At 39.8% G+C, this 23134-nt stretch overlaps 1 protein-coding gene across 1 annotated transcript in view; it reads left to right on the plus strand.

Moving 5' to 3' along the window:
* Positions 1-23134, plus strand: part of PRDM6 (PR/SET domain 6) — a 77499-nt gene that overhangs the window by 5272 nt on the left and 49093 nt on the right. Inside the window, exon 3 of the mRNA XM_030005673.1 lies at positions 5757-6064. Coding sequence (XP_029861533.1) covers positions 5757-6064 — 308 coding nt within the window. The remainder of the gene's footprint in view (positions 1-5756; positions 6065-23134) is intronic.

Genomic DNA, 23134 nt, shown 5'->3' on the forward strand with positions numbered 1-23134 from the left:
TTAGAGAAGGTGGTGACTGTTTATTTAGGGTGATAAAATGGTCCATCAGCAGTAATCTCCATCGATATGTGCCACCAGGAGATGAAGGATGAGGGGACAAGCCACAATTAATTGCCCTATAGTTTTGTAGGAGAGAGTGGAGCCGGTGCGGACTGAACTTCGATCTCCTCTCCCAGAGCCTATTCATCATCTCTACATTGTATATGGGGGTCTCTCAGGGGCAGGGGGTGGCAAGGTTTATCTACACACAATATTCTCCTACCCTTCTCATACCTGACACGGAAATTTAATTCATTCATACCTTCAATCGAAGGCAGGGAAAATCAAACCCGCCTCCCCCAACCCGGCCCCCACGCCCCCGACTCGCAAAAAATAACCCGAAAGCCGCTCCGCCAGCGGGACGGCCCCGCCGCCGCGTCCCCCGTCCGTCCCCTCCTCCCCGGGCGCCCAGGCGAGCCCTCGCACACCGTCTTCCCCGGAGGAGCCGGTGTGAGGTCTGCCTGACCCCCCAACCGGGGGGGCTCGGACCCCGCGGCAGCCCCTGCCCCCGATGCGGGAACACCGCCGGGCGGCGCGGCCGGCGGGGCGCAGCGGGGGCGGCGGCTCGGCCCCGGCCCGGGGAGGCGAGCCGAGGCGAGGGGAGGGGGTAAAAGCCCGGGGAGGGGGGCGTCGGGCCCCGGGAAGGGTCGGGCAGGGCCCGGCGGGGGCGGCCGGGTCCCGGTGCCGGCCGTGGCTGGTCGGGCTCCGGCGGCCGGTCCGCACCCGAGCCCCGCGATCCGGCCCCCTGGGGCAGCAGGCTGGGCTTGGCCCCCCCTCTCCGCAGCGAGTCTTTAGAACAAATAAACAAACAAGCAAAAGGAGCCCGGGGGGGAAAGTGCATCTGTGTTTCGTCCCCTCCGAAAGCCTGCCTCAAGTCAGGCAGTCTGCGAGAAACCGCGATTAATGTCACAAGCAGAGGTTGATGCCAGCTCTTCGACGAGGAAACTGAGGCACGAGGAACCCGTGATCCGTAGGAGAGCTCCAGCCCATTTCCAGCAGGAAATGAAAGGGTACCGTCTTACCCAGCCCACCCTCCCTCTTAGCTGGGTACCCGGGCCCAGCCAGGGATGCAGGGCCGGCTGCAGTGATTTATACTTGCAAGTGAGTAATACCGTGAGAAATGATGGCCACTTACACCGGATACCTGCATGCTTGCGGTGAATTATGAAGCAGAGGGTCAGAGGCCACCCTTCTTTAATACCAGCAAACTGCAGGTATCCAGTATAACTGCACCTTTGAAGCATATTATTGCCGAGACAAAAATGTATTTCTTTCATTTATTGTTACAGCTGGTTTGCTGGTTAGAACACTATGTTGGACTCTGCCTTTCACGGACAAAAGCTTTCTCCTCTTAGATTTCCTTTAAAATACGCAAGTAGTAGTGTTGTTTAGGTTGGAGGGTGTTTAGAATTATATTTTGGGGGCAATGATGTGTCCTTTGCCTTTTGCTTAGGTTTAGTCCTTTTAAGTGTACTCACATGAAGTTATAGTGCTGGCATTACACTGTGTTCATTTTTATGGAGGCAAATAAACGATAACATATTGCACTCCTCCCCAAAGAGCTATACCAAACAGCTCCGCTAGGAATTAATTTAATATTTTTTCTTGCTTCTTCCTTGCCTTAATCCTCCCATCCATAGAGCATGAACGTATAAAGTGAGAAAATGATCTCCTTCCAAAGAGTCTGGCTGTATCTGGGCCTGCAATGGAGCGTTCCTGGTGACCTTACCTTCTACATCGCCCGATTTCATCAGGAGATACTCTGCTCTGGCTGCAGTCCTCCTTGCTTTTTCCATTTTCAGCAAATCCCTCAATTTTCTCACATTTCTTCCTTCTTGTCTTGATTTGGGGCTTGACTGATGCTATTACAGCCAGTGGAAGTATTAATTTTGGTGGTCCTTGGGGGAGGCGTGTACTCACACAACTGCTCTCTGAGATCAAAATAGGAGGAAGGCCACAGTACATCTCTCCTTGTTGCCCTGTGTGGCAGTCCTCTGGAAAGCTCACACTTGTCCCACCATGCCCCTTTTACGTCAACTTCCCACACCTGTGTGGGTCTTAATGGTTGCCATTTGATTTGGAGATTCTAGTGTTGTCAGTGGACCAGAGCAGTCTCCCTCTCACCACCACCACTCCCGCTCCCCCCCCCCCCGCCCCGATTCTTTTCCATGCATTATTAAGCAAGTTGGTGCACTGTATCACACCTTTGCAGTAACCATGAAGATGATGCTGTTGATCCTTTCTGTGAGGCAGGGTAATGTGCAAAGTTCTCCCTTTTTTCCCCTATCTGATATTAAGGACTTTCTTCCCTTGTCCTCTGAGGGAGAGGAATCCACTACTTGCAGTCATTGTCTTTAAGTGGGTTGTCCAACATTACTGAAAGTGTGCTTGGGTCAAAGCCTTCCACCTATCATTACACAAAAGTTAGTCACAGAAAGGATGCACAGTAACTTTTTACTCAAGGCATGATAAAATATGTCTAGTAGGGCTTCCACTCCTTATAACATTTATGAGGATTTTTCTTTTAATTTTATTTGTATGATTGCATAAAAAGCTAAAGATAGATGTATAAAGCATGCAACTGAGACAAATTTCAGTACTGCTTAGTATTAAAGACAGACTCCTTCCCTCTCATCAACAAGCCATAAGCCAAAACAGTTTCAGAAGATGTCCCATTTTCCAAATTTTCAGCTTTGGCAGGACAAAGGGAAAGGAACACAGCAGGAGATCAGATACTGCCTCTGCCAAGCATTAAGACATTACCAGTGGTTTTGGATAGTGGAAAATAAAGATCACCATGTGTGACTTTCTGTAAGGGTAAATGATAGTGACACAGGGTTCATTTACACTCCTCTTCAATTTCTTAATTTCTTTTCCTTGAAAAGGTAGAAATAAAATGTTTTATCCATATTCATGCACACATATTGTCAGGACAAAGTGAAGAAATCCTTGTTCTAGGCAGGTACGAAAAGTTGTGTGCATGAAAAGTTACGGATACCTCTCTGGTGGCAGGATGCAGGAAATTGACACTGAAATTGCCTGAGTGGAGTCCTGAAGATGCCTTAGTGTGTTTAATGTAAGTTGGTACAGAGACACGATGTCTCCAAGAAAGCCATTAATAATCAGGTAGTTGGGAGGAGAGTTACGCATCTGGAAGATGGTCAACCAATGCAAACAGGTCAGACTCAAGGCCCTGCCCTGCGTGCTGATTGGCATCATGGTTAGACATGCTTTCTGTAAGCTCTCAGTTTTCCTGTCAGATGTTTTCTTTTTAACTTGAATGGTAAGATGCTGGATTTGTTTAAAGTGTGCTCACATGCCAACCTGTTTGGGGTTGGTTTTTTTTTTTTTTTTTTTTCCTATTTGAGATCCTTTCCTGTATGATCTCTGATGCCAAACTCCAATGCAGCCTCTGAGATCTGTAGATAAGCCAAAACCACAGGGTTCCTTGATGACTGGTTTAGAAGAGGAAAGAAAAGATGTTGTGGTGATACCTCTCTTTCCAAAGTAGCTGTGGAAATAACACCACCACCGCCACCACCACCCCCCGGCATGTACTTGCTGCCTTTTATTTATCGTGCCTGGGAATGGCTGTAGGAATATCTGCTGCATAATAGTCTTCTCTCAGGACTAGCCAGAAACCTTTTCCCTGGGGCCCTGCAAATCTTATCCTCCAGCCACCTCTAATTGATGTGGCTGAGCGAGCAAATCCCCTCTGCAGTTGCGGCTTCACCCAACAAAGGAGTCGTTTTGCGACAGGCATTACATTGTTAAGGAAAGGCTTTAACACTCCAGCCAAAAGGCTTTTTTTTTTTTTTTTTTGCCAATATGAGCAGGGTCCCCACTAGAGGGCTTTGTCCTGCAGCTGCTGCGGTGCCGGTAAAGGCTCTTCTTCCCTCCTGCCTTCCTGCCCCTGCGCTGCTGCTGGTCCTGCTGCTGGTCCTTCTGGTATTGCTGCTGCTGCTGCTGCTGCGTGACACCGTGGGGGTGGCGTGGGGCGAGCTCCACACGCAGGGGCCGCCTTGTGCAGGGGCACCCGTCAGAGTAATGCCCAGCGGCTCTGGGCTGGCTTGCTTGCTTTCTGCTGAGATTTGTCACCGATGTTACGGGTAGGGAACTTGCACTGACGAGCGCCGAGTAGGGACACGTGCCTTTCCTGCGAGGCTGGACAGGGTAACGATTTCGAGGGAAATTAGCTTCTGCGTGTAATTTTCAAATATTTTCATAGTGCCGAATGCATCATTTTTGCATGGTACAATTTAAAAGAGGAAGACAGGAAATAGTGCTTAGAAAGTGTGTCTAAAGTTGGACAATGCAAATAGAGGTGATATTTTGAAAATGCCGCTTTTATTATCCTTTAGCAGCTTTTACTGAATAGAGAGGAAGGTTTTCCTTTGAAGGCTCTGTAGAAAAGAGGCCTACATAACACATAGTATATCCACCTTGGAAAGAAGAACCGCTGAATCAGTCCCCCTGAGAATTAAAACTGTGGTTACAGGCACTCTAGCAATTCTAAATCCGTGACTTAGACCAAGAAGCTCCAGCTTCTATAGTGAATACTGTGCTTTATTTTCATAAGAATGGGTGTAGGTTGTATAAAATTATTAGGGGAAAGATCTAGGACTTGCTACATGAGTACTATGGCATAGTTATTGTTTTTCCTTTGTATTTCTGGAATAAATTTATATGAAAACCTCTACGGTGCTACAAAGGTGAAATGTGCAGAAGACAGTAACCTATTTCGATAGATTTATTGTTATGTTAACTCAGCATACCTTGAGAGAAGTGGATTTCCTGAGGATGAAACGTTTTCCTGGAAGTTGTATATTCATGGCACATGCAATAGTGTGCAGTGGAAACATTTAACCAAAATTTTCTTTGCTCAAAAAAGGAAAAACACTGTAGGATCTTCCCAAAATAGAGAAACATCATCCCTTAATAACAGCAGTTAGGGAAATTAACATTTTTACGAACTGGTCTTTTTCATGGGAGCTGCTCACAAAACCGGACATGCTGGTTTTGTTCTTAGCCTCAGCTACATGTAACAGGCAAAAAACATGCATTCCCATTCAATAAAAATTTTTAAACATGTGCTAGGAATCAGTAATATTTGCTACATAAGTTCAATTTAGATTAGTCTATATAAAAGTAAATGTCCATGCATGCTCTGATTTGTCATTCATGAGGTTCTGTTCTATTTATTTTATTTTCTAAACAGACAGGCATGCACACACATGTAAAATGTAGAGCGAATGTTCATTTAAAATAAGGATGAAATTAAATCCTGTTACAATTAAACCCTTGGGCTGAGCTGTGGTAAGGCCAATGAGGGGGACTTGTAAGGTATTAGGACTGTGTTTTAAAAAGTCTCACTGAAACACACTGGGATGGTTTAAATGGGCTATTTGTATTTGTCAAAAAATGAATCTTAAGAAACTGTGTTAAAATAAATGAGTCTTGGCAGGTCTGTGAACATACCAGGCTTGCAAAATGTCTGCAGGTATTGCTCAGCCTTTGGGATTTCTTATTAAGGGCTTTGGCAAGATTAGGAAAACTATCCTAAGCAACATGCAAAAGGGCAACGGTGTGTGTGAGTGCTGAGCTGCCATGAAATGATAGGAAAATTAGAGGGGTCTGCATGGTCTTGTCCGTGGCAGTGATGACAGTGGTGGCCACCAGCACCATATTGATGGTGTTTTTCCCTCTTTGCCCCACAGGATGTGACATGTGTGCTGATAACCGCAACGGCGAGTGCCCCATGCATGGGCCCCTCCACTCCCTGCGCCGTCTGGTGGGCACCAGCAGTGCTGCTGCAGCAGCCCCTCCACCTGAGATCCCAGAGTGGCTCCGGGACCTGCCCCGGGAAGTGTGCCTATGCACCAGCACAGTGCCTGGCCTGGCCTACGGCATTTGTGCGGCACAGCGGATCCAACAGGGCACCTGGATCGGGCCCTTCCAGGGAGTCCTGCTCTTGCCAGAGAAGGTTCAAGCAGGAGCCATCAGGAACACTCAGCATCTCTGGGAAGTAAGTTGTCACCTTTCCTTCCTTGTCAGATTTTGTTGTTTTGAAGTAGACATTGAGTGTAATTATATGTAGTACTAGCACTGTTCACTAGCCATGAAAAAAACCCAACACAATTTAAGTAAGCCGACCCAGCAGATTTGAAAATGTAGACAGTGCAAGCAAAAGCCTTGCTGCACTAGAGGTATCCAGAAAACCAGTGGACACCTCAGAGCTCCAACTGATTTGCATGGGAAGAGCAGATTGTTGCAGGTGCTGTACTGCAGAATAGAGAGATGTGGCCAGAGAATGATGAAGGTTACAACACCCAGTGCTCTTTACCTTTTGACCTGAGTAACAAGAGCTGATGGAGCTCTCAGGTCACAGTACCAGCTGTGTCCTCTTAGTGTGAATAGCACGTGTGGGTTGAGGTGGCGTATTGTACCACCACTATGGCCTACAGACAGTCCAAGAAAGCTGCTGAAACAAATGCAGGAGCTTATTCTACAGCCCTACTATTTGCACAGTGAAAGTATTAGTGCTTGTTCACAGTTTAGGTCAACTCTGGTCCTGCACTGACTATGCATTCCCCTAATGATGCTTTCAGTGCTTTTGTGTGAAAGTCACATTCAGCTCTCTGAAGATGTTATTTTTTTGTATTTGTCACCATCTTAGAGAGGGTAACAGCGATAATTGATATTAAAACATTCAGGCTGTGATAGTTTGGTTTATTTTGCGATGAACACTGATTGTGGTTTGGCAGAACAGATCATAAACCCGCTATTGTATTCCTTTGCTGTACAGGGTCATCCATGGCTGTTACTGTTCATGACCATGTACATTTTCTCCAGTGAAGCACTGGAGTTTGTGCTTAGGTATAGTTTGTACGCAGATGCTAACAACAGCATCTTGTGGTAAGTTAATTCAGAAAGAAAAGACAGTATATGCTCATTTTACACACAGATGTAATAATTAATAGGGAACACGTATAATCCCTGTGTGTGTCAGTACTTCTTATTTACAGAAACAGCCTACTGTCTACCTAGTCGTCTACCATTCATTTCTTCTTTGCTTTGTGCTGGAAGGTGTCGTTTCTTAGTTCTGCTTAGTCCTCTGTAGCTGCAGCTTCTGCTCACCTCAAGACTAAGTGCTACGGAGAGTCAGTAGAAACATGCCTTTAGATCTGCAGGTGATATTTACTCATCTAGACCAAATCCGAATCTTCAGAATATAAGGGGACATGCTTGCTGATTAGAAACCCGATAAGGAGTCCATGAAAATGCAAAGAGTGTTTTTGCTGTCTTCAGTGGGTATACAGTAAAAGTGAATGGATTTTTAAAAGATATTTGGTGTTGTGGAGCCAGGAGGTTGTGTATAGCACTTGTTCACAGAAAACCTGTGAATATTTAGGGTGTCAGCTCTTTGGGACTGATGATTACCTCTTTTAATCACTGTGGTCTATTTTTGCATATTATCTAATACATGTGACTTCTTTCTATGAGTAGGAGCTCCTATGCATTTCCTATACACAAACAAATACTAAATAACACATCAGGGTCTTTGTCCCAAAATATTTACCCAGAAGAGTCATTGCGGCAAGAGGGAGATTTTCCCATTAAAGAGTGAAATACCAGTCTCAGAACACACCTAAATGTACTCAGTAAAATTGGATGACTTGGAGTCATTGGGAGTTTTGTTGCTGCCTTTAGTGGGGATGGAATTTCTCTTGTATAGCAGAGATTAATAAATTGGACTTAAATCTGTTCCTGCCAAAGCCCAGTGATTATAATGAGAGCATTTTGGGATATGTTATTAATAATTTTTTTTTTTTTATGGAACACTCTATAATGATGTTGGAGGCTGTATTTTCATTGTTAAGAGGGGGTTTGTGGTTTATACTATGCTAATTAACAGAATATAAAATAATAAAATAAGCTTGCCAGATCATCAAGCTACATAAACCACTGAAATTTAGCTAAAATAAATGGAGTTAAGAGAATTTTATGTTATCCTTAAATATTTACAATATCAATTTTTTTAATTACAAATCAGTTTTATGCAAGTTAAGTTGCAAATATTGATAATATATTTTTTAAATAGACAAGAATTTTTTAGTCTAATTTCAGATGAACTTAAAAATTGTTTTAAAGCAATAAAGGAAGGAAGGTTGCTGGGGGGAAAGCCAAAAGCAAGGAAGAAAGAGATGTTAAGTAAAAATAAGAAGTAGTACTGATGTTGGCTGGCAAAATGAGTGTGTGTATTTTAAGTGAATTTTCTTAAAAATAATAATTAAATTTAGGGTTTTGGGGGGAAGTATTGTGGGCAGCTCATGGTCTCAGGTTATTTCTGTTAGTGGCAAAAATTGTTAGCAAAGAATCACATACCCTAAGCTCTATCTAAAAGTTTTGGCTGTTTCTCATTTGTTTTGTCTTTCAATTTGGTAAGTTTTATCTATCAGAGAACTGATGTTTAATAAAGAAAAGGTATAGCAAAAGAAAGTAATCAGAAAGTGTGTGGGATTTTACAAAGCTGATCTGTGAAAATAAATAAGAGCAATTGAAAGTATGTATCTGAATAGTCTGTATTCTTTTAGTCTATATGGTATAGGAGTGTGGATTAAATCACTGTAAGCATTAAAGGAATGTCTCATCATTGTCCTTTTATAAAGTTGTGGATTTAGTCAACTCTCTTCCACCGATCTTTTCAAGATAGCTGCAAATATAGATCAGTTATTCATCATTAGGATTTGATGGACCTTATAGAGAGAACTTATCTTTCTTAGTACCGTAAATAGGATTCTTTTTTTTTTCTCTCAGCACTGCAAAGTAAAGTTGATAGATTTTTGTTTTCATTTACAGTTCTTTGTTTTCAGTGTACGCCAGATAAATAGAAGGACTATTGCAAAGACTTTTAAGCATAGTTACTGATTTGGCGGCTTTTTTTATTCTCTTTGTTGTGGGAAACATCAGAAGCACTGCATTTGATGTATAGTTCAACACTATGGAAATATGCTTCAGTCTGTCTGCGCAAGTGTTCCCACCACGCACTCAATGTTTGCTTTGTATGTAATCCATGCAGCATAACGTAGAGGAATTCAGAGTAAATTACATACCATTCCATTACCTCACAACAGGCCTTGACACCTATGGGTGTTCATGGGAAATTATAGAGTTCTCTTGCAATCAGCCAAGATAATTTTTTATAACTTACAGAAAGATCAGCCCTTCAGAAAGCCAAAAATATTAGTCATTTTTAGTTGTAGTTCTTTTTTTTTTCCCCTTTGGCCCACTTCTATCCAATCTAGAGTTTGCTTGTATTTTATAAAAATACAATAAACTCTGATTTGTTTAAAACAAAAACAGGACTGGGTGTATTAAATAAACACTCTCTTTGGTAATACAGGCATTTATTCCAGCACTGCTTGATAATAATTCTGATCTTTTTTTCTTTCTTTTTTTTTTTTTTTCATTTTGAAGAAATGAGAACAATCCTTTTGTTATTGCAAAGAAAACAAGAGACTTTCTCAGCAATTAGGTCTTACTGATGAAAATGAGATAATTTTCCCCTAATGTGTTTTCTAATAAAGAAGTGAAAAGGCACACTTGATTCCAACATATATGAAAACATTATCTCAATTATTAATGTGTCCTTACTCCCTGGAGATAAATTAATCTAGTTGCACATGGTTTCCCCTTTCTGTTTAACATCAAAATTTAATAAGAGTAGACTTAAGGAATGTATACGATATACACTTAAATTCTATTAGAATAAAATACAGAAGTTTAAACGGCTTATACATTTTAGTAGTAGAAGTTTTTCAGGCTCCAAACTTCTGGAAGCAGCTAAATCATGAATGGTCTTTTCCCCTGAAAATGCAGTTTAGAAGAAAAAACTTTTACTGACAGACATAACAAAGGATAGAATCTTACAGTTTCCTTTTCTTCATTTGCCTGAGAGTTTGCTGTCTTTCTTGATTTTTTTTTTTGTCAGAGGTCAAATATTTTTTTTCTTGGAATAGCCCAAGAATGTAAAATATAGTATTTCACTTTATTTTAACTTGACTTAAGTTTTGCTTTTCTGGAAGAAATGCTGTTTCATATGTTAGTTTTTTTACAGGGATGAGCAAAATACACGTACAGCAGGGCGTTCATTAGTAATTACAAAATGCTAAACCTGTGTTACTGATTTACCTCTTAAATGGACAGGATTAACTGGCACTACTAGAAAGTGTGCATGTCATTTTAATAAAATACCATTTTGGTACTTATTGGACTTTTTTTACCTCATCTGAAGTCAAAGAAAACATTGCATTTGACTTCATCTGGACCAAGAACAGGCATTTTGCTGGGATGCATCCTGGCCAGAGTCCATGCAGCGGTACTGCACATTTTTGTACAAATTAATATGCAGAGAGAATTCTTACCTTTCCAAGGCAGCACTCATTCCAGTTGTGGTGATAGATTTCTATTCAGATTCTCAAGGCTGTAGTTTTGGACTAAATTCGCTGTTACAGCAAAGCACTGGGGGATAGAATTACGTGCATGCCGTAGTTCTATTAAAGTGAAAATTATGTTTCTCAGCAATCCATCATCTAGTATTCTAGACTGCTCGTCAGCCCTGTTTCAAATATGTCATGTTCATGAAATTAAAATAATTTTGTCTTGAAAAAAACCTTAGTTATATTACTATTATATCTTAAATTATGCATAGTAACAGCTGGTGCTGTCCTGTTGTTTTCTTTTGCCTTTTCTGAGGATTTTGTGTGTTGTACCACCCTTGCGCTTATTTTCTATTAAAAAAAAACAATAATTTTTACTTTTACATGGATTTTAAGTTCACATACTGCCTACTGGAAATATCCCTAATGTTGTGTTCAGTAGCTTACTAAGCTGAAAGTTCAGTAAGAGCACATTCAGCGCCACAGCTCCTTTAATTTATGTAGCTTAGAAGAAAATTGCGCTAAGCTGCTATAAAGCAGCTTGCTAACACTAGTATTTCTGGATCACTTAGTATCACATTTTTCCAGATAACTTTTTAAAGTTAAAGATTCCTTACTTAAGGTCAATAGAAACTTAGTTTGATCCCAAATATAAAATCTACTTTGTGTTTGATAATTCTTATTCTTAGAAAAGCTAAACTAAACCTTGATGTTTCTTTTAGAAACCCTGTGATTTTATAAGACTTTTTCACACCTTATCTTCATGTATCTCTGTGTCTTTGGTGTGTTTATTCCATGTACACAAGCTATCTTTTGTATGCCTGACCAGATAAATAAGCCTAAGCACATGTGCAACAAAATAAATCTAATTTGGTACAGGGACTGATTCTCTTCCTATTTAATGAAGTGAAGTTTGGAATAAACTTTGGTGAGGAGTTGGATACAGCCCCAGAATCTCAACAGTGTTACTGAAAACAATAATTCCATGGACTGCACGGAACATGCACGCGTCCAGACACACACTATTCTCAGAAAAAAAATATTTTCTAAATTGCCAGATCACACAGGGACCATCTGTTTTTCCATGGCACATAATCTCACCTTGGAGATTTTATTATGTAATACGCAAAAATACTGAAATGGAACACAAATAAATATAAAAGCTCATTTCTGTCCTTATTTGACCACTACCTTTCCATATTGCTCAAAAGTGATCCAATCACCAATATTATGGAAACGCTTGACTTTTTTTTTTATTAGTTAGTAAAAAACTATTTCCTTTGTTGGATGAAATCTAGTTTGTAAGGCCTGAAATAAGTCATAATTTATGGTACCATTAACAGTGAATTATTTCTATTGACTTTTGATTCAAAGTGGGAGAATAAAGACAGTATTTTAATGAGATATATGGATATCCAAAATGTGTTGCATACCTGATGCCAATAATATATTGGTTATAGATTTGATAAGCCAAAACTGCAGCATACGCTTTTCAGGGTGGCGGTGATGTTCAATATTTTGCAGAACTGTCTCAATCACTGCTTTATGCGTTTTGGTCCCCTGGGTTTCATGTCATCAAACACGCATGGCCTTTGAAACGCAGACTTTTAAGCAACATAAGAGCTGCAAAATTCAGCCCAGGGTATACTTTCCTTCCACGCATTTGGCACCTTTTCCACATAAGTTACAGAATTCCATTATCCAAATTGTTACACATGTGTGACAGAGGTTGACCTTTAGTCGTGTCAATCCTTTTTGTGTAGGCCTCGGGCTCCAGCCTAATGGCTCAAAGCCTGATTTACTCACTGTAATAAGGGCAGGAGGTCGAGCAATTGTCAGCTTGCCTGCTCGTACTCGTCTCAGAGCCTGGTTGAAGGCTGTTAACACAAAGCTTTTCAAAGTGAATTTACAACCACCACCACTGACAGAGGCCAATCAGTACACCATAAATGTCAAGTTAGTGAGATTGAGCAGTAAGTAAAGTACTGGCAGCCCTCTATTGGCTGAAATCAATTGCTTAAGGTTTAACTGAGGATAGCAATTCATGCATAACTACGCCTGCAGAACTGGCTTAAGTATGGAGAGCGAGTTGGAGAGTGGATTAGGTGGAATTATCCACCAGCAACAGCCATGGCACCAAGCCCTCCATTTGTTCTCCTTCCGTATGGGTGGTGCCTGCACTGATGTGATTCATGGTCAAAACGTTGTTGGACCTGCCTCTTTGTTACAGAAATAAGATTATTCTTTTTCATGTACGGAAAAAAAGAAGGTGGTAAAAGAGTGTGATATCTTACCTGGACAAAGAAGGCTAGGAAATTTTTTAATGTATTAGTTCAGTAGTACTCAACTATTTTTAGTCCTTGGTTCCAGAGAAGGCTTTTTCATAAGGAAACTGTGGCTTTTTGCTGTTGGCTTGTAACTGGAAACTATCACAGAATTCACTAATGAGTGATTATGTACCTGATGGTCTGAATAACCATGAGATGTAGTTACCCACAAGACTGAATGTTTTTATCATTTTGTGTAGTGACAGTTTGGACAACAATTCATTTGGCTTTGAAAGCATCAGCATTAAAATGTAGGAATCCATTAAAATGCTGTATGCCAGGATTTATAAATTAGGCAATTTCCTTGATTATTGCAATCATTTACAAAATTGATTGTCCCAGTGTGGTATAGGCAGATTTCAGCAATGAACATTGACAACAGGCACATCCTCTAATATCTATACTCATTGTTCCCTAAAAGAAAAGCCACTCTACCACGAGGTTATTCTCCATCTCAAGGTCAATTATGCATTGAAAAAGTCTGCTAATGTAGAAGATCACACATCTTTAAAGAGAACCACATCAGCTATTTATAGACTGTAATGATAGCCGGAACACTTATTTTTTCTTCTGTTTGTAATTTGTTTGCTGATGGCCAGGGCATTCACTTGAGTCTGTAGTGCATATTCTCTTTGTGATCTGTTATTGAAAGGTAAATAATTTTGGCAAATTGCAGCTGTAAATATTTATTTGATTGAAGATTTAAAAGTCAATAATGTGTTTTATTTGTTGCATCTTAAAGTTCTAATTTACCAATAGATATAGTGTATAGTAACTTGATTTGAGTCAATTATTTCTGCAAGACATAGTAAAGACATTATGTCACAAAGCAAATATGCTCTAGAAGTTTTCCTATATTAAAACAAATACAATAAAGCTGCAAAATACTAGCCACCAACCACAAAACCACAGTGCTTTCCACTTGCATGAAAATAAACAATATGCATGGGAAAAAACCATAAATGCTAAACCTTAAAATGCAGGTGATTACAGGAGATTCTTTTTGCAAACTGCAGATGAGGTCCAGTCATAGCTAGCAACAAGCTAATTTGTGTCAGGCCTCATGCAGATCATGAGCTTCCAGGACTAATATCCTGCAGTTGTTAATCAGTCCTTGCTCAGACAAGATAGCCATTGATGTCACTAGGAACTTTGATTTAATGAGGTCTTCAGGCATGACTGAATAACACAGTATCATTTTAATCACAATTCTTAAATAATTTTTTTCCAAGATAGGCCAACGGTTCTTTCAGAACCGCAGAGCCACCTGCATATTGTCTGCCACAGTAACACACGGTTAACATAAAGGTACCCTTGTATAAATGCATTCATTTGACCTAAAGATAATATTTTACTGTGAAGAACGGGAGGATTACGTTGCCAGTGACAATGTAGTAGTGGATTGTATTTAGTTAGATAAATATTAGCATCAAAGAAAAACATTTTTTTGGTATCTTGTAAAAAATCTGTAACTCATAAATTTATTGTTTGTATTACATTGCATATTTGTTGCATGGCTTTAGCAAGATGTATGTAAACAATTCCATATTTTAACAGTAATTCAGTCTGGTACTTTCTGTGTAGAGACCTACTGATGTATAAGCAAGCAAATTTAGTGACCCCAGGGCATTTCTAAAGGGGTTTTGATTTAATCTGCGGAACTACAAAGTAGAGAAAAGTGGTTTTATCATGAGTATGAGAACCTCCTATTGAAATAGAGGCCATGTGAAGGCTCTGTTCTTCATGTTGTTCACTTGTAACAGAGCCCTGAATTTGGAATAGACTAGTGGTCAGTATTTGTTACAGTCCTAAAGTGGAAAAAAAAAAAAAAATCCTACATTAAGTGAAGTGTCATGTATAAAGCAAATTAAGTAAGCAAATCTAGGGGTCACGATTTTTACCTAGGCTAATCTTCCAGTTGTGTAAAGGTCAGTATTTTTTAAAAAATGGCTTATATGTACTTTTTGCTTTAGCTTATATGTACTTTTTCTTGATGCCATGTCAGCATTCACTGTGGAAAGCAGGGTATTAGTTTTTACTAATCGGTCAAAAGAACTTTTATAGCAGTATGGATTGGTGACTGATACTATTTTTGGACCACTATTTTACAAAAAGAGCTTAACATTGAAGTAAAAATAATTTTCAAAAAGTGTTCTATTTTCTGTTGGCTTGTAACTGGAAACTATTGCAGAATTCACTAATTCTGAATTCTAGATAATATATTCTATTATCTCTATTTCTATTGCTAAGTTGGCTTGAATTCTGTCCCCATTTCCATTGCTCCAGTAAAAGAATGAGATGAAAGAGATGCACAGTTACTTAGAGAAAAATGAGGACTTGGCTATGTTCTTTTTCTTTGTAAGATCAGTAAGATAAGTTGCTAATAAAGCACATCTTAATTTCCAATTGGAGATGTGAAGTTTTGCTACAGATATTTCCCTGAGTTTGTGTTAATTCATTTTATAGTGACCAGCAAGATTTCAGTGACAGCTGCAGTAGCAAAATGACATTTGTCCACCTCTAAAAAAATGAGTTGTCTTTCAGAGCAAGCATTCTGAGAAAGATTTGACATTTGATGGAAAAAAACCCCACAACTTTTTAAAAATTTTGTTCTCATCCATGACACGGGACCATTCTCCATTTCAGAGCAGGAAAACTGGTGTACAGGTTGGTTAGGTGCCTCTAGATGGCATGCATTTGGAAAGTTCAGGAAGAAACACTAATATTTCATCAAAATAAATACGTTTCTTTTTAACTCATCCAAAAATATCATCAGAATACTTAAGCTAAACTGATAGGTTCCTGAAAAATGTTTAATTTTTAACAAGATGGGTTTTTTCATGCAGAAGAGCGGAGGTTGCAGATTAGTTTTTGGCCAGCTGTAACAAAACTGCATAAAAAGTTACATAGACTTACAAATTTCACTTAAAGCTCCTGTGACCCTTTGGGGCAGTTGGCAAAGTGTACCAAGCTAAGATCTCAGCTGCATTTTCAGCAGTGTTCTCTTTTCCATGGTCACAAACCTGCAAATTACTAAGTACCGTACTCTGGCTCTGTGGTTAGAGGTGCTTCCTGAGAAATTTGAGGTCTTGTTTCTGTGTTGGGACAAAAAATTTTCACCCAGCTGAACCTCTTCTGTTATTCACGGACCAACACAGTAGAGTTTAATTTGCTGTAAATCTATCAGCAGATTTGAAAGTGAGGTAAGGAGTTTAGGAAGCTCAGTTTCTGGTGCAGTTTTATCACAAAGATAACAGAAGTGAAGATGAACTTTGGCATTTCCTTAGACCACACACTAATCATGAACACGTTTAGGAAAAAAATTAAAATCTTTGCATCAATGTTGTCTCATCTGAATTTCATTGTCTTTGCTTTTCTGATCAAACCAGAATCACATTCAAGTTACTTGGAATAAGAGCTAGTTTTTCAGCAACATTAACTTGCTTGCTTGTTTGTCCTGAATGGTACCTATTGTGTCCCCAGCCTAGTGATTTGGTGAATTTCCAACATGAATTTGCAGTGACCATTCTCCAGCAGAAAACGCGTGGCCTGAGCTCAGGGGTGTCTGTAGACCACCATATCGTGGTGCATACATTAGAGTAGGCTATATATCTGAGCCTGGGTGGGCTCAGACAGTAACTCTGGCTGAGTAGCTGTTTGACCTTGGGGTCTGCCATTGCCAACAGAAGATGGCTGAGGGTCAGGCTGAGGTCTGCAGCCTCCCTTTCCTCCAAAGGAAGTCTCTATTCCTGACTTTCCTCCAAAGTCTGTCTCTTTTCTTAACCTTTGTGAGTTTTTGTTTATTTAATAAAAATGTTAATTTTTATGCCCCAAAAGTGACATGTCCCAGTGGCAATAATGTTGCAGAAGTTTTACTTCATTGTTTGAAATAGATTTTTCCTTTACTTTTGAAAGGCTGATTTGTGTACAATTTAATTGTTTGCTGCCAAGCCAAATCAGATGGCTTCTTTTTTAAAGATATAGCAACTGTCATGTTGGATCATTTTAAGGACTTCATAGGGTCTTAATCTGCTTAATCCTTCATTCTGAGTTCATATTTCTTCCACATTATTACTTATCTCTTCTCAAATCTCACAGGTCCACATACTATACTTTACGCTGTTTATTCCCACTCGATGGCCTGCATGTCATAGTGGCTGTATTTATGATCAGGACTAGCTAGCAATGCCTCTCAGGACACTATCAGTCAAGGCCTTCTCCCCTCTCTGAAGCTGAGCAGCACACTGCTCCCGTACCGCACCCAGCCACTGGTTGGTGGGTAGTTCAGGAAAACTGCCTCTTTCTGTGTCACATTTGACTTTCAGATCATCTGTTTTAAGCAGTGAAAGACATCAAGAATTTAAACTTGCCACTGCATCCACAGATAAAACAACTGGCTACAATGATAGTTAAGCCAAGGCAATTCCATGTCTTGGCAATAATTTATGATTAGAGCCAACCTAGTGAAGGTATGGACCACCATGGTGTTTATTTTACTATTTTTTACCTTTCCTTTCCTTTGTTCTAGTATTTTTTTTTTTTTTTACTTTTTAATTATTTTTACTTTTTAATTATTTTTACTTTTTATTAAATTCTTATTTTATTATTTATTACAGTAAGAATCTTACATTAAAAATGCTTTTTATGATTTCTGGAAAGATGTGCATTTGTCTCAGTGCTTTCTACAAAGAGGGCAAACATTCCTTCTGTGTGGAAGGTGTTTTAATTTATTTGGAGAATTAGCAGTAAGTTTGCTGTTGAGAGCATCCTAGTTCTAGCTGTCATCCTACATTAACTGTGGAAAAAAAGTTTTCTCTTTTTCAGGCAAAGCTGGACTCGATGTACATTAATATTTTGATAGTTAATTCCATTGCTTTATTTAAATAATGCTACAGTCAGTCATTGCAACTTGGTATTAAATTACCTGGTCAATCTCTAAAAGAAGTAATGTTGAGAAATTTCTAGGCAAGAAAGACTTTTTAGTGCACCATCCAAGGATCAGATTGCCACAGACTGAAAGTCTGACTAAATTTCTCCCTCCTTCATACTCTTTGAATGTCTCACCATAAAAATTGGAGAGCTAGATATCTTATCTTCCACTTTCCCTCAGCAAATTCATGTATCTATGGAGGCTGAAAAAGTGGACTTTTAGATCATAGGGAAAATTGGGGCAACAGAGAAATGCAGGCTACTAAAAGAGTGTGTTTGAAGAAGATGGAGAATAGGACAGCAAGGCAACATAGTGCCAGTGAGCTTGGAGAAAGAGCCAGGGCTCTCTCAGACCATGGCTTTTGTAGAAGATTACTGCCATTCTTTCTCTTTGTTCTCAAAGATTACGGGTAATTTTACCACTCTCTCACAAACCAGGCTAGACTTGTCTCATGAGCATTACAGTGCTGATCTATCTATTATTCAGTTTTTGAGCTGGTGCTATTTGATGATGAGTTGTGGATATCCCACAGAAAGTCACAGGCAAAACGTTAAGCAATGCTAGGATTCAGAATTAATCATTTTATCCCTCATGTTCTCATGGTATTCTGCTCTGGATTTTTCCCACTCTCTTGTTGATTAATTGAAATATTTTATCTAGTTTAAGGTTTCAAAAACTTGCAAGTACTACAAAAGGTAGCTTTGTGAATATTTTTGAGCATGCAAAGCTTTTCTTAGAGATCTTTCAGCATGTCCTTAGTGTTGCACTAGGAAATAAGGTATCGCGCCAAGGGTGGACCACGGGCAGGCACAACCGGGCACATGCTTGCCATGTCTGTGGTCTAAACTGACCAGACAGAAGCCTGCTGTGGACTGGAAGCCAGGTGGGAGTGTGTCTGCTAGCACAGTGCCACGCCCAAGGGAACAAGTCCTAGCAAGGTTAATTGTTTTATGGGCTGAAACCAGATTATGCCCAGGTAGTGTTTATTATTATTAGATTGAGCTGAATCTCTGTGCCTTCTGACATGGCTTTGTACTGTGCCTGCTAGGGACAATTTTTGTGACAATTTGACCAACACCTTACTAGATTTTCTGAAAACTTAAGATAGGCTTCCACTTTAGCTGCAGGTGATTTATCCTAGCAGTACTACTGACAGGGCTTCTTAGTGACTCCAAGTCAATCATGAGCAAATGGTGCAATTGCAAATACCAAAGAAGGTCTTATATTGTTTAATAGGGCAGTTTTGCACATAAACACAAGCCAAGTCGGTACTAATGATTGAGAAAACTGCTCACAAATCATAATGTTGAAAGGAATAGTTTCATATTAATGACTTGAAAACCAGTAAACTTCACTATTTAAACAAACAAATAATAATAAAAATCCATTGCTGTGCCTAGCTACAATCAATTGGGTAAGAATATTCTTCTCTTGTGTGCCTGACAGCTCTAAATAGTACAAGTGGAGGCCTGGGTGCTGTAAGCTCATACCACAATGCTGCTGCATGATTCTGAGCTTTCATTTACTTGCTGGTGGTGTTGAGGAGCTTACAGAAAGCATGGAGTGGCTTCCAAGATCAGGACTCCTGAGCTTTGTCGCAGTGTCAGATTGCTGGATTTTTTAGGTCTTTTCATTCTATATTTCATGGTGATTGTACGCAATAATGAATAAAAAGACTCCAGTGTTACACCCCATTCCAGCAAAACAAAAATGGTAGGAGTTTCAAAGAGGGCAAATATTTTAAGTTCATGTATCAGTCTCTTAATCTTTCCATCGTGGAGGAGTCAGTTGGAAAGGCACCAGGGGATGAAGAGAGAGATCTTGGCTTTGTGCATGAGTATAGGAATTTGTGTTTGAGTTGCCCATGAGCGTTATGGCATTTAACTCTCCAGCAGAAGGATTATGGTAGCTATAAATTGCATAAAATGAACAGTATCATGTGACTGAAATATCTTTGAAGAGTTACCTTGTGTCTAGAGACGACAACCAGAGAACTGTGGGAAAAGAGAAAAGAGTACTGGTGGCTGTGGAGGTAATCGGCTTCTGGAAAAAAAAGCCTATGAATGGAGTTGTTAATGGAGCTTAATATATTGTCTTCATCATAGAAGAGGTTAGAGTTGATTTGACTTCTTTGTATGGCCACTTATATATGGAAAAAACTCCAAACCTAGCAGATGGGCTTTTCTATTCAATGGATGAGATGGGACAGGCAAAATACCATGGCTAGAAGCTGAAGTTAAGACAAAATGCATCTTAAAAGAAGGTGGTAATTATGTTTTGCAATAGTTAAACATAAGAATGTCTTGCTAAAAGAGGCAGGCACCTTACTTACTTTGACTCTTTAAAGTGTCATTAGATGTGTCGAGTTCTGCATCTTTAGGTTGGAGGATCTGAGCCTTTGGCTTCACGGTCTGTGAACCTCCGAACACTTTGCTTTAACTGCTAGGCCACACATGAGGACAGCAAGACTGCCTGCCTCTTCCTCATAGCACTTTGCATAAGGGTCTCATCTTCAGTGGGGCTCTTACTGGGAATTTCTTCCCTCAGCTGTCCAGGTAGATCTGTTTTCTCTTTGCTTTTTTGTGGGGCCAGAGAATTGCCACAGGGATTGGGTCAGGGGCAGTGGTTTGAGGTGTTAGTCTTTCATTTCACAGCTAGCATATTTGTGCCCTGGGCTGACTGCCACTGAACTTGCAGGTTTGTCATGATCTCTGCAGCTTCAGATGTGGCTGTCTTGGCTTGCTGATTCATCTGGGCATTTCTTGCCTTAGCAATTCCCTGCCATTGTGGGGCCATCAAGTACTCATGGCACACTGGCCCTCTCCCTTTTTTCTGTGCCTTTTCCTGGATGGAAGGTAATGGTCTATGAAGTACAGTCTTGAGCAGATGATTGAACAGTCCCTTCTGGCTTTAAAATCCATGAAGCTATGAAGCCAACCAAGAAAAGTTACTGTGTCTGTGTAAACCTTATCGAAACTGAGCTCTGCTCATTCTCCCAAGTAAGAGTTTCTGTGCTTATAAATTCCTCTCAGCCTCCTTTTCTGACACAGTGCAGCACATCAGAGGAATTGTCTGGTAAAGATGGGGAGAGAGGAGAGGGATTATTATAAAAGCCAGCCATGTGGCTTCTGCCCGGAAGTCTGCCTATTTCTCTTATACATGAAGTGGCGTATACAGACTGCAGCTTAACCCAGAGCTCCAGAGAAATAATAATATGGAACAAAGAGCAACAGTAGCTCTGAATTTTCTTGCAATGATCCTATTGAAACAACACTGAATGGACATGCAACCATATACCACAACCCCCACAGCTGTCACTTTGGCAAACCTTTTGATGAATTGGATCTTGATATTTACAGAATCTATTAAAATACAGCCCATCATGTGTTTGTTTATATGTTGACAAGATGATGTACACCCTGCAGGTCAAGGGTGATGTGAACTGTTTTGGTGTTCTTGTCAAAGCAGCTAAAAAAAGAGCATTTAAATAATTTTTGTAGAATAATTGTCTAAGAATGTAAGAGCAATGTACCGAATTCTTAGTTTGAAAAAAGTCTCCACTGATCTGACACAGAAATCTGAGCTTGTTATCAATCAAAAAGACTTTCCTACTTCTTCTCTAATATGTTAGAAAATTGGCAGCTCAGATAGAAAAACAAATAGAAAAATTAAACAGAAAGAAATTGATTTAACTACTTGGGTGGTTTATCTTGTACCATATAAAATTTTTCACTTGGGCTTGTCACTTATAAAATATATTTTTTTAACAAATGAGGCTATACAGCACATACAAAATCTTGCACTATTTTGCTATAAATATTCTAAGTCAGCATTAGCTTTATGAGCGTATCAGACGTGTTTCTTTGAACATCATTCATATGTGTTTGATTTTTCTTTGCAGTTATGAAGAAAAAATACTGTCTGAAATTAAATCATGTCAATCTAGTTGTCCTCACACATACGCCTTGTAAATCCAAATGTGGCTGTATCAAGGGTGTTACCTGTGTAAAATTGGACACCAAACTCATAGGCTGAAGGATTCCAGAGCATTCTCCTAACTTCATTGTATTGTTATTAGATTATATTCTCATCAACTGGGCTAAGAGGTAAGAGAACTTATTGTAGAAGAATCTCTTTCCATCTCACATTTTTATTACTTGTTTTTTTCAGCACCTTGGAGTCATGTGCCTCAGAAATAAATAATTCCTGTCCCAACATAAAACTAGCACATGGTCATTTTGGTACCATAAAAGAAATCACGGAAGAGAGCAGATAAAGAAGATGAGTTTCAAGGGAACAAAAATTATACAGTTGTCTCAGATTTGTTATATGCACATTGTCAAATTGCTGAGGTATCCAAATGCTTCACTGTTTTAGAAAGGAATGGGTGCATTTGGAACACAAAGTGGAGCTGGGATGAAAAGCCTGAGAGAGAAGAAGAGTGTGTGAAGGTGAAAAAGAAAAGATGGGTGGATAAAGGGTGGGAAAGGAAGAACTGGATCTAGGCAGTGTAAGACAGGAGGGATCAGGAGTGTTGCAGATGAGGAACACAAGGTGACTGCTGGACATGAGCTGTTCTGAGACGTTGTGCTGAAGAAGTGGTATTGCTGGCCCTCATGTCCCTGTTGAGAAGAGGGACCTGAGAACATCTCATATTACGTTCAGATTTCCTCTTCCTAAAGGGAACAGGCTGTGATGGTTTGGTTCTGGTGAAAGCTTATTCCTGGGCCCTGGGGTTCCTCAGAAAGTTGCCCCTTGGATCAGGTCTGGGAAAGGAAGCAGAGCAGCCTGTTGTTTTACTCATGTTACAGAAAGGAGGTTCAGGACTTTTCTAAGCTGAAATACTGCTAGCTTTTCTTCTTCTTCTTCTTCTTCTTCTTCTTCTTCTTCTTCTTCTTCTTCTTCTTTTGTTATATATTTCTAAGACTGTTCTGGCAAAGAAAAGTGCTTTTAACTTTGTTTCAAAATGAAAGCCAGAAGACTCCTTCACATATCTGGGAACTTCTCTCTTCCTCTTTATTCCTTCAACTTGCCTCAACCTTGCTCCAAAAGCATTACTTTAAATACTTTTCTCCTGTTTTTGTTTTTTGTTGGTTTTTTTTTTTTTTTTTTTTTTTTTTTTTTTTACTTTTCTGTTGGGACTGCCAACAATGAACTGGTTAGAACTAGTGAGATTGGGGTCTACAGTCACTTGCCCAGATGGAGCTGAGCTGAAACCACCAAAAGCAAAGGCGTTGCCATTGGATGCTAGTGCCCTTTGGTCACAAAAGATATATCTACCCTCTACAATGAGGTGTTTAGCTGAGCTATTTCTGAATGAGCTATTGCACCTACATGGTACAATATAGCTGAGTTTTCAATATAGTTAGCCTGGATGCATCATTGCAGTGTGCCCAGGT

Source organism: Aquila chrysaetos, chromosome Z, assembly GCF_900496995.4.
Source record: "Aquila chrysaetos chrysaetos chromosome Z, bAquChr1.4, whole genome shotgun sequence".
NCBI lineage: Eukaryota > Metazoa > Chordata > Aves > Accipitriformes > Accipitridae > Aquila > Aquila chrysaetos.